Source organism: Macrobrachium nipponense, chromosome 3, assembly GCF_015104395.2.
Source record: "Macrobrachium nipponense isolate FS-2020 chromosome 3, ASM1510439v2, whole genome shotgun sequence".
Classification (NCBI taxonomy): Eukaryota; Metazoa; Arthropoda; class Malacostraca; order Decapoda; family Palaemonidae; genus Macrobrachium; species Macrobrachium nipponense.
The window spans coordinates 14,804,140-14,816,843 of NC_087202.1; the positions used below are offsets into that span (position 1 = coordinate 14,804,140).

A 12,704-nucleotide genomic window follows, 5' to 3' on the forward strand; every position below is an offset into this window, starting at 1 on the left:
CTCCTGAGCTGTGCGGTAACGTTGTTGGACGTTCCGTTACGCTGCGGGACGTCACGGCTAATTTGATATTCGTTGGCTGCAGGATTATCTCAATATTATTATTATTGTTATTATTATTATTATTTATTTTGGCAAGTGACACAATCACAACCGATTTTTTTCTGCTAAGATCTCACCTCCATTATTTTCCATTATTTTATAACAAAATAAAAGTAAGATCTTAGTGTTCCGTGTATGGACAATCAAAATAATTTTATGAATAAATCGATATCACACTCTGAACCAGTTATAACACATCATAAAAAACAGTTAACAAAATGCCGATATTTCACATACTTTCAGTTTACCTTAAGTCGCATAAACTGTGCAAAATGTTTATGCCAAAAGCTTCATCCGTTTTTATGTTATTTGTATTCATCGCCCTCAGTCACGTGTACCATACCATCGAGAGTCAAGGTTGGCAACAGAAGTGATTTGACATTGACAGCCGACCGATTTTGCGGTATATAAGGACGCTCTTGCCGACGATGAAACAGTGTGACTTGAGATCACGACAAAGCAAGTACTTTCCCCGTCCACGAGGTCAGAACGGAAACGAAAACAAAAATGAAGGTGAGAATGATTTTTCACTTTAATATTTCTTCTTCATGACTTGCTACCATACTAAGAAAAAAACTGTATCCTCACATATGAGATGTCATGGAATTCCCTTTATGAAAAATTAATATTTTTCTCTCATTCTATTTTCTTGCATTCTTATAAGTGCACGCAAATATATTCAGTCTGCTTTGCAAATACTAAAATATATCAGAGCTTCAATTTAATTTCCGATTCATTTTCTTGCCTTTGATCAAATATTCAGAAAAGGCCGAAGAGACATTTTGTATTTCATATCATCAAACACTAAACTTCCAGCAATATAAAACTGTTTTTATTCCCTAGGTCTTGGTTTTCCTGTGCTTGGTAGGCCTGGCTGTTTCTGCCCGACGCTTAACTAAGGAAGAAGAGGCCAAAGAAATGGTGAGTATTGTATAACATCTTTTATCTACTGTCTTATTTTAATTCCTTTTCATATTATTAGTATTTCTTAAATATTCTTAATGATCCTCATATTTCTTGTAACAATCTTAATGTTTGCAACACTTACTATTTCTTATTATTCTTAATATTTCTTAATACCCTTATTTTATAATGCCCCTGATATTTCTGATTATTCTTATTATTTCTGATTATTCTTAATATATTCTTTAACATTCTTATATATTTAATAATCTTAGTGTTTTTTTATTATTCCTAATATTTCTTAATATCCTTAATATTTAATAATACTCTTAAGGTTTCTGATTATTCTTAATATTATTTCTTAATACCCCTAATACTTAATAATACTTGCAATGTTTCTAAGTATTCTTAATATTATTTCTAAATTCCCTTAATATGTTATAATGCTCTTCATATTCCTGATGATTTGTAATATTCCTTCAATCCGTGATATTCCGATTTCTTCCATTCTAGCCAACGTCACAGTGATGGTAATAACATGGCAGTGCAGTTATACTATTTACCTTTATGATTATCTGGATCTTTCCTAAATAGCGATATCTCCAAGAGAGTGACCCCAAGGGTTTCAACCCGCATTGTATCCATTTTTGCGGCACCTTTACTACAAGGCCGTTGGGGATGACGGTATAAAACATAAACAAAAGACTGTAAGTAGCATAAAGATAAAGATTCTCAAGAAATATTAGTCCCAGATAACGCCCCTGAAATTTGTTATGGGTCACTATCTAGGAAAGATCCGATTATCTTATTCCCAGGCCACCTTCTTTTACTCTACCCGGCCACATCTGTCTCTGTCTGACCTCTCTGTCTTTTATCCAGGAGTCCTTCGACCCATACAACTTTAACGTTGTCGTCAACGACGACGAGAACACCGTCTATTCGGCCCGCCAGGAATCCCAGGACAGCAACGGCGTCGTCCAGGGACAGTACTCTTGGATCGCCGCTGACGGAACACGCTACATTGTCACTTACACGGCTGATCCTGTCAACGGTTACAACGTAAGGTTTCAGATATTCGCTTATCTCCTGTAACTATATATTTTATCTTTGTTCATTAATGTTCGTCACCAAAGAAGGGTAGTCTATGTAGATTTCAGAGTGGTTCACATTCCCTGTAGTCTGTCGCCACTCTTCCATAAATTGCAGATTTGTTTTGTAGTTTTTGCTTTTCTTTTAGTTTGAAATCTTATCCACATTATTTTTCCAGGTAGTTATAATCAGCGAAATCCCGTTTTGTATACTTTTGGTCCTATTATCAATGTCGTTTCACTTTAGTTCTAAATAAATCTATAATTTTAGTAAACGTTGGTTATTAGAAACAGCATATCTTTCGAGATCGTAATCTAACCAGTAGATTGGGAGTAGCTTTGCAGGCTGATTGGTGTTGAACCAGCTTGGAGGGTAGTACCCAGGCTGACTGATGTAATACCAGCTTGGAGAGTAGTACTGCAGGCTGATTGGTGTAATACCAGCTTGGAAGTGTAAATAACGCCAGCTTTGATTGTGTAATTACGCTTTGAGAAGTAGTACCGCAGGGCTGATTTGGGTAGAAACCAGCTTTGAGAGTAGTACGCAGGCTGATTGGTGTAGAACCAGCTTTGAGAGTAGTACCGCAGGCTGACTGGTGTAATACCAGCTTGGAGTGTAATAACGCAGGGTGATTGGTGTAATACCAGCTTTGAGAGTAGTACCGCAGGCTGATTGGTGTAGAACCAGCTTTGAGAGTAGTACCGCAGGCTGACTGGTGTAGAACCAGCTTTGAGAGTAGTACGCAGGCTGACTGGTGTAATACCAGCTTGGAGTGTAATAACGCAGGGTGATTGGTGTAGAACCAGCTTGGAGAGTAGTACCGCAGGCTGATTCCTGTAATACCAGCTTGGGGAGTAGTACCGCAGGCTGATTGTTGTAATACCAACTTGGAGAGTGGTACCGCAGGCTGATTCCTGTAATACCAGCTTGGAGAGTAGTACCGCAGGCTGATTGGTGTAATACCAGCTTGGAGAGTAGTACCGCCGGCTGATTGGTGTAATACCAGCTTTGAGAGTAGTACCGCAGGCTGATTGTTGTAATACCAGCTTGGAGAGTAGTACCGCAGGCTGATCGTTGTAATAACAGCTTGGAGAGTAGTACCGCAGGCTGATTGATGTAATATCAGCTTTGAGAATAGTACCGCAGGCTGATTGGTGTAATACCAGCTTGGAGAGGTGTAACGCAGGCTGATTGGTGTAATACCAGCTTGGAGAGCAGTACCGCAGGCTGATTGGTGTAATATCAGCTTGGAGAGTAGTACCGCAGGCTGATTGGTGTAATACCAGCTTGGAGAGCTGTAATGCAGGCTGATTGGTGTAACACCAGCTTGGAGAGCTGTAACGTAGGCTGATTGTTGTAATACCAGCTTGGAGAGTAGTACTGAAGGCTGATTGGTGTAATACGAGCTTGGAGAGTAGTACCGCAGGCTGATTGATGTAATACCAACTTAGAGAGTAGTACCATAGGCTGACTGGTGTAATACCAGCTTTGAGAGTAGCACCGCAAGCTGATTGGTATAATACCAGCTTGAAGAGTAGTACCAAAGGCTGATTGGTGGTAATGGCAGCTTTGAGAGTAGCAGGTTAGACGGATTGGTAGAGTGAGGACTTTTGCAGTAGTAACTCAGACTGGCTGATGGAACGTGAGTTTCGCTAGTACCATGTCCTAAGAAACCTTCTTAGACCACGGCTCAGGCTAATAGTTGGAAAGCCAGTTTTACGAGTAGCAGCCTATGCTGTTCTCTCATCCTTTCCTTGTGTTTTTCCTTACAGTGGGTGGGTTCTTAAACGACAATTTGATAAATAGATACTAACTTTTTTATATATATCCTTTGCAGGCAGTAACCAAGCAAGAGAAGACCAACGTCGTCGTAAGGATGCCAGTTCCTCGTCTCCTGGTGCCAGAGAAAGGAGAAACCATCGCATAGATTCACATTTCCAAACTCTGACGCAACCGGTTTTTGGCCTACTTCTGCCTTTCGTTCATTCTTCCTGAGCTTAGTGTTAACAAAATGGAATCTGTTCGGTTTTAGTCTGTGTGCCCTGTTCTACCAAACTGTATTTTTGTTAAAATTGTCATCCTAAAATCCTGGTATAGTGTTAATATTTCAGATTTTAGTTTCATCTTCTGTAGTTTATGTATGTCTATTTCTTCACTACGTAATTCTTTATACAACAACATCTCTTTGGCATCGTCAACTTCAATAAATGTCAAATTTTTCTGCTGTTTCATTCTACGTGACGAAAAATTTAAATGACACAAACAGATATATGTGTAATTATTCGGTTAGCAACTTGCAATAAAATATCGAACGAAATATATTTAAAGGTAATTTAAACAGACTTTGCAGACATATTCTCTCACAATCATTCATTTGTATGCATCCGATGCATAGAAAATGTGTCTATCTGTGTTTATGCATTATATACATATGTGTGTGAGTGCGTGTGTAAATATAAATAAATCATACATGCATATATATACTATTTATATACAGTATATATCTATATACTTATAAATTTAATACACACACACACACACACACACAACACATATATATATATATATATATATATATATATATATATATATATATATATATATATATATATATATATATATATATGCCCACACCTTTCCACGAAAACATTTGGCATTTGTTGCTTTGAGTTCAAAATCAAATGTCTCTCAAAGTACTTTCTTTATGTCGCAAATTCATAATATAAGGAATAATACTTTTCCAAGAAAGAGTGGTGTTACCCTTAAATTTCCAATTCAACTGAAATTCTTCGTTTTCCTTTTCCTTCAGTGAGTAATTAAAAAACAAGACTTGACAATGGGTGAGAGTTTATTACGAGATGGAGGCGGTAAATTAGCTGCAACTTCAAATATAAGATCTTTATTGGCGGGTAACTAACGCCATCTATGGTTCTTAAGCTCTTTTATTATCATTTACTTTTTTCTCGTTGGTAACAATATTTTCTCTTTGTTCATATTTTATCTCTGCATTATAACCTTCTTATCCATCTGATGTGGAATCACTTCGTTTACAAGATTATTCTTTAGATGAAAAATTAAATATAAGATAAACTGAATTTCTGCTTGACTTAAGAACACCTTCGCCATCATAAGAAGAACAACACTTAGTTCCAAAGGGGATGAATGTATGCCCAAAGTACATAGCAGATCGTCATCGAGTCTTCGACTATTTCACTGTACTTAAGTTACAGGAAGGTTTCACTTTGGTTTTTATCACTGTACTAGTATTTAGAGGGGCCGTATGTAACACTGTGTATTAAGTTAAGTATATCTTAGTTTTATCAGACCACTGAGCTGATTAACAGCTCTCCTAGGGCTGGCCCGAAGAGTTAGATATTTTTGCGTGGCTAAGAACCAATTGGTCACTTAGCAACGGGACCTACAGCTTATTGTGGGATCCGGACCACATTATATCGAGAAATGTATTTCTATCACCAGAAATAAATTCCTCTGATTCCACGTTGGCCGAGCCGAGAATCGAACTTTGGACCACCGGGTTGGCAGCCGAGCGCGAAAACCCCTTCTGTCTGAAGGACCCACTATCTCTGTAGAAGGTAATTTCAGGCTCACTGTCAACATTGGTCCTCTGTTCATCCTCTCTATTCTTTGCATCCATACATATATACATGTGTGTCTGTGTGTGCGCGCGCGCCACGGTTCGTGCGTATATGCATAATGTTTTGCAAATACATTCCTAAATTTTCAATTGAACCATTAACATATCAATGGTTTAAGATGAAGATGTCATCCTGGGCCTATCTTTGTTGATCTAGGTTTGTTTATTTTCCGTGTAATTCATAAAATTCTGAAACTAACTGGATACAACCTTTAGAGATGAAACAGAATAGTAGAGACAAGGAACAGTCGAGCTAAAAAGGTTAGGAAATAACCTTTAGCAAATCATTTCGTTTTACATGGAAATTATAGCAATAACAGAGGAGAGAATGTCACGAAAACTATCAAAAAGTTCCAGTAACAGATAAACCCCAAAACTGACTGGAAATCATCCCACTCTCTTAGAAAGACTCGCTGGAACCCTGGAAATGAATTTTCATAATTCAGTCGTCCTATTCAGCACTCCTTCCCTCTTCCACCCGATTCCAGTACCGTAAATGGCAAGGAATCAGTGAGAGCTACTGAATTCACTTTTTCCATCGAAATTTTATTCACGTAATGGAATGGAATTCCTGTGACCAAAACAACTCATTACGTGAGGCCCACTCTGGTCGTATTTTCTTTCATGGTTCCAGAATGGTATTACATAACCCTGCCTACGTCATTGTTCCTCTCTCGAACAATTCCTTTACCAGTCGCGAAATTTCATTCAATATTATTATTATTACTATTATTATTATTATTATTATTATTATTATTATTATTATTATTATTATTATTATTATTATTATTATTATTTCAGAAAATTGATACAACCCTCTCACGGATTATAGTAATAATATTTATGACCAATTATTATTTCTCAATGATTTTTTTATCAGCCGTGAAATTCCCACCTTCTCCTTCCATATTAATAATAATAATAATAATAATAATAATAATAATAATAATAATAATAATATAATAATAATAATAATAATAATAATAATAAGACGAGTGGCTAAAGAGTGCATGGGAAGAAGGACTAATAAAAGTAGGCGAAGACCCAAAAATATACAGATAGGAGGATGACAAACAGAACAGAGGACTGGCACAACAAACCAATGCACGGACAATACATGAGACAGACTAAAGAACTAGCCAGCGATGACAATTGGCAATGGCTACAGAGGGGAAAGCTAAAGAAGGAAACTGAAGGAATGATAACAGCGGCACAAGATCAGGCCCTAAGAACCAGATATGTTCAAAGAACGATAGACAGAAATAACATGTCTCCCATATGTAGGAAGTGCAATACGAAAAATGAAACCATAAACCACATAGCAAGCGAATGTCCGGCACTTGCACAGAACCAGTACAAAAAGAGGCATGATTCAGTGGCAAAAGCCCTCCACTGGAGCCTGTGCAAGAAACATCAGCTACCTTGCAGTAATAAGTGGTACGAGCACCAACCTGAAGGAGTGATAGAAAACGATCAGGCAAAGATCCTCTGGGACTATGGTATCAGAACAGATAGGGTGATACGTGCAAATACACCAGACGTGACGTTGATTGACAAAGTCAAGAAGAAAGTATCACTCATTGATGTCGCAATACCATTGGACACCAGAGTTGAAGAGACAGAGAGGGAAAAAATGGATAAGTATCAAGATCTGAAAATAGAAATAAGAAGGATATGGGATATGCCAGTGGAAATTGTACCCATAATCATAGGAACACTAGGCACGATCCCAAGATCCCTGAAAAGGAATCTAGAAAAACTAGAGGCTGAAGTAGCTCCAGGACTCATGCAGAAGAGTGTGATCCTAGAAACGGCGCACATAGTAAGAAAAGTGATGGACTCCTAAGGAGGCAGGATGCAACCCGGAACCCCACACTATAAATACCACCCAGTCGAATTGGAGGACTGTGATAGAGCAAAAAAAAAAAAAATAATAATAATAATATTATTATTATTATTATTATTATTATTATTATTATTATTATTATTATTATTATTATTATTATTATTATTATTATTATTATTATTATTATTATTATTATTATTTTATTCAGGATACTGACACTTCTCTCTCTTTAATTATTACATATTGCCAATTGCAGAAAAATGCACACCAAAATAGGAAGGTTAAAAAATATTATTGCGGTAATAGTCATTGTCATTAACAAATTAAGATGAAAGTCGATGTTCACAACCAAATGCTCGTAAGGATTCTTATGGTTTCAACTGTTAGTATTAGAATTCTTTATAAATTACAATACAGTGGCAAAGTCATCGTAAATTTCACTCATTTAGAAACTTGTCGTTAACCTGACTTAAATAATTTTGGAAAAGAATGTTAGTTTTGAGGTTATCCATAATTAAAATCGTACCCATCCCAGGAGGCAATAGCCCTTTCCCCTGAAAAGAAACAACAACGAGGGAGGTCCTAAGTGAAACAGTCATCATTTCTATGCAGCTAGAAAGATCGGTTCTCCTGTTGAATCTCAAATCTCCAGGTTTGTGTTCGAATGATACATTGCCACCCACAGCTTGTAGGAACATATACGTAGTACATTTTTGCGATAAGCTGGAGTGATTGTAGGTTTGATACGACTTGTTCTTCGCCTTCTGCTTCCCTGGCATATAAGTTGCTTGATGTTTGTTTAACAATAAAATTATCACTTGGCTACAACAGTTTTTTTTTTTTTTTTTTTTTTTTACCGAAACGTACAAAAAATAGTTCGTTCTATCACTGATATCGTAATAAATAAATCGCTACATACCTACAATTTTAAGTTCATTTGTCTGAATTGGGACCGGCGAATTCACCGCCATCCGTTATAAGACTGCTTTAGTTACAAGCCTGTGCGGTATAAACGAACTTTATAGCATTAGGACTTTAGTGGCTGTGGTTTAACATTGTCAACAGACATCGTCCAGGGACGAACTGCTTGTCTGTCCTTTTAACAAGATTCCAAAAGTAAAATGAAGGTATATTTTTTACATAATCACCGAAAAGTAGGATTTCTCCACTGACAGTTAGATCTTTAAGGATTTTTTTATTCCAAATGGCATCAGGAGTTTATATTTTGCCGATTTCTGGTTACAGCTAACCATTATTTCTCAAAATATAAACTGATTTAAATTTTTCTCTTCGTAATCAAACAGATCTTAGAGATGGTTGTTTTTAACGAAAAATTCTAAACTTTAATCCTAAGATAAAATATCTCCAATGAGCCTCCTGATATGAATTCATTGGAAACTAATTCTTAACAATAGAAAACGACTTTGTAATAAGTGGAAACCAAAGCAATATCTAGTTTTACGGTGAAAAATATAAACATAACGGTATCAAAGTACTTATGTAACCAAAGTCCATTCTAGTCCGAACAATTCATTTTATTATTTAGAAGGTAATTTAGTATTGTTTTAAAAATAAATGTTTTTTTTATATTATTTATTCAATAAATGTGGCAAAATACAATAGTTTCCCAATAATGATAGTGATAGTCTTGGCTGTGGCCGCATGTAGATAATTCAAGATCTCATAACTCAAGATGAATTATTCACCTACAATATTACCCTCTTCTCTCAAAGGGCCGAGCTATCCAGTGTTTGCTGTCCGTCTGAACGCATCTAATCTTCATCAATATTAGATTATGAATGACGTCGGTCAGAGCTGAATCGTTCTCTTGTGTTCAAAATAAATGGCTAAATCGCCTATCGTTGCTGTTCAAGTCTACTCAGCTCACCTTCGCGCGCGCATAAAGATGTCGTTCTAAATGGGTTCGATAAATGCCCATCTGTTCATGCACATATTTTTAAGCCTAATAAATATCTATTACTATTCTGAAATACATGAATGCAAGAGTTTAAGGTAACAGACGAAAGGTGTTGTTTACCAGTATCAAAGATGAACAATATGACATCTTCGTTTTAAGGTAAAACTAATATATCCCAAAAAGAAATTTAATGTAAAAAGTATATTTTGTACAGTGTAACATTACAGTGAAATAATATATTCTACCGTATATAGTAAATGAACAGATTGCGGCACAAAATATCAGTATATAAGCAAGAAAACGAAAACGTAAAAGGATTTTCTGTATTTCTTTAGGTAAGTTTCAATTTTATTTTTGTCCTTACAACGAACGAAACAGTACACCATCACAAATCAGTGCTTGATGAGCGATTCTATTTCTTATTTCTCATGAGCTCTTCTTCTCCTTCTTGTGATTATTATCATTATACTTAGGCTTGACTATCACTAATTCCTTGACCTATACAAAACACATTAACAATGTCTCACTTAATGTCAGCCGTATAACTGGAGCAATTATTAGTACTCGTGATTTCTTGCCGACTGACATAATGCTTAAACTATATTATGCTCTAGTGCTCCCCTGGTTGAATACCCACCTCTTAATATGGGGCTCGGAACCTGTTACTGTGCTTAAGAGATTGAAGGTACGTGTCAACAACTTGCTAAGAATAATTCTGGGAGTCAGATATGAGGATGGAAGACCGGTGATGGGCACATCGGAACTATATACACGTTTGCAGATACTAAACATAAGGAGCTTGTATAAACTAAGCTTATTCAAGTTCTTGAGGAGACTGCTTATGGGTGAGCTGCCCTACTTTTATGATCTATTGTTACGCCCCAATTTAAGCTCCCATGAATATGCTACTAGGGGTCGTGGTTATCATACACCTATCATACGTACGGAGGTTGAAAGGAGATTCCTCCACTATCAGCTGATTGGGCTTAAAAATGAACTTGACAGAAAACTTTTAGAAGATTCCTTTTATGTTTCTCTCAGAAATTACAAAAAACTGTTACTTGCACAACAGTAGGTATTTTAAGTAGTGTTGAACTGTGCTTTTAAAGACTTTTTTTAGTTACCCAGGTATCTTTTATTCCTTGGAACACAAGCTGGACCTGTGAGCTATTTTATTGGCATTTGTATAGATGCTTTTTGTGTTGCAAGCTGGACTTGTCTTCTTTTGTATTTTAATGTCTTGCTTAGTATTACAATCCTTTGTCAAAATTGGCTCGACCCATGTATTTTTATGTCTGTGTTTTAGCTTGTAAGTCTGTATAACTTTTATGTAAAACCAGTAAACTTGCTTTATGTTATCGCCATATAAGCATTAAATTGCTTTGGCGAATTTTCTGCTTATTTTACGAATTTGTAACAAATAAGGACAAACAAATATACTCTACTATACTATACTATTATTATTAATATTATTAAATTCGCAAATGAACCAACTTAACGAATAATGATTATTACGCTCAACTTTTAAGTAATGTGATTTAGCTACAATGTAAGACTATTATTATTATTATTTCTATTATTAAGTCACTTCCAATAATACATAGGTCGTTATCATAATCATCATTTGAATACTGAACTATCTATATTGCATGCCATTTAATTATTATTATTATTATTATTATTATTATTATTATATTATTATTATTATTATTATTATTATTATTATTATTATTATTATTATTTTAAAACAAGATATTTGACCACGAACTTCCGGAGTCATTCATCTAAAGGCAAAAAGGCCCAAGAGTAAAAGAGAAGTAAAAAATAATAAATCTAATATATGTAATTAAATCTAAGTGATAATAATTAAAATGCTGATTATTTCGAGGTCCCTTCTAAACTTTTATAGGATAAGATAACAGGTATTTAGACTGACGGCTCATACCGTCAATTTCAGCAAGCGATCGCCTGACTGTTGAGTTGAAATACATGTTTTGCCGGTGAGTCAATTTTGTTTCCAACGGCTTCTTATACAACCATTGATTATGAATTCTAATCAGATCAAGAGCAGGTGTACCAATCACAAACATGTAATTGGTTTCAAGGATTCTTTCCCGTCCTGTGACTTTCTGGATATGGGCAAGTTGTTGCGTAACAGATCTTCTGAGGGAAATTAGCCAGTGCTTCTTGCACAAGCGGAAGGTTACTTCCAGGAAAAGAACAGACAAATTGTCTGTAAAAAAAGGTGTGCCAACATTTCATCATTATTATTATTATTATTATTATTATTATTATTATTATTATTATTGTTGTTGTTATTATTATTATACTTAGGAATCAGACCCTCTCTCAAGCATACTTTATTAAAAGTAATGGCTACTTCAGCAGCGTTACACTTGTAGAGATTCTTCTCCATCTTCCGAATAGCGGCTTTTTCCGTGCTACTTGAACAGGCTAGTAGAGCGCCTATGGAGGTCATGATCAAATAGTGTCAAAATTGGTGTATATATTTCAATTTTACAGATAAACTATGATACCTTAGTCATCAAAGTCATTAACGATTCTCTCTCTCTCTCTCTCTCGTCTCTCTCACTCTCTCTCTCTCTCTCTCTCTCTCTCTCTCTCAGCTTCCTAGCCTAGAGGATTTCTGACAACTCCAGACGAAAGCTCGCTTCAAGAGAGAGAGAGAGGAGAGAGGAGAGAGACGAGATAGGAGGGACCTTGGAGCGAGAGAGAGAGAGAGAGAGAGAGAGCGAGAGAGAAAATCGTTAATGACTTTGATGACAGTGGTATCATAGTTTATCTGTAAAATTCAAATATATACACCAATTTTGACACTATTTGATCATGACCTCCATAGGCGCCCTACTAGCCTGTTCAAGTAGCACGGAAAAAGCCGCTATTCGGAAGATGGAGAAGAATCTCTACAAGTGTAACGCTGCTGAAGTAGCCATTACTATTACTACTACTATTATTTTTTTTTTCTTAATTACTTGGTGTGGTTAAAGAATCTCTTAGTCCACCAATGGAGCTCTTGGAAGGTTTCCCTTGTGAAATTATTGTCACTGATAACCAGTGTAGGGGCTTAACTTTAGTTAAGTGGAAGGAAGCCAGTCAAACCATCAAATTTTGAAGATTCTTCTGGTTGTACCCCATTCAAAGAGTTAGCGAAATTTGCTTCATCTGTTTTGATG

General features: G+C 36.0%; 1 protein-coding gene across 1 annotated transcript; it reads left to right on the plus strand.

Annotated features, from left to right (window-relative positions):
- Positions 1-606: 606 nt before the first annotated feature.
- LOC135222335 (pupal cuticle protein Edg-84A-like) lies at positions 607-4,173 on the plus strand. The gene is made up of 4 exons (XM_064260419.1): positions 607-612; positions 943-1,020; positions 1,882-2,061; positions 3,929-4,173. The coding sequence occupies exons 1-4, from the start codon at positions 607-609 to the stop codon at positions 4,016-4,018; spliced, it is 354 nt and encodes a 117-aa protein (XP_064116489.1). The 3' UTR covers positions 4,019-4,173.
- Positions 4,174-12,704: the final 8,531 nt, after the last annotated feature.

Coding starts and splice junctions, on each gene's coding strand:
- LOC135222335 (XM_064260419.1), top strand. Junction 1,021..1,881: donor AAGAAGAGGCCAAAGAAATG/GTGAGTATTGTA, acceptor TCTTTTATCCAG/GAGTCCTTCGACCCATACAA. Junction 2,062..3,928: donor ATCCTGTCAACGGTTACAAC/GTAAGGTTTCAG, acceptor TATCCTTTGCAG/GCAGTAACCAAGCAAGAGAA.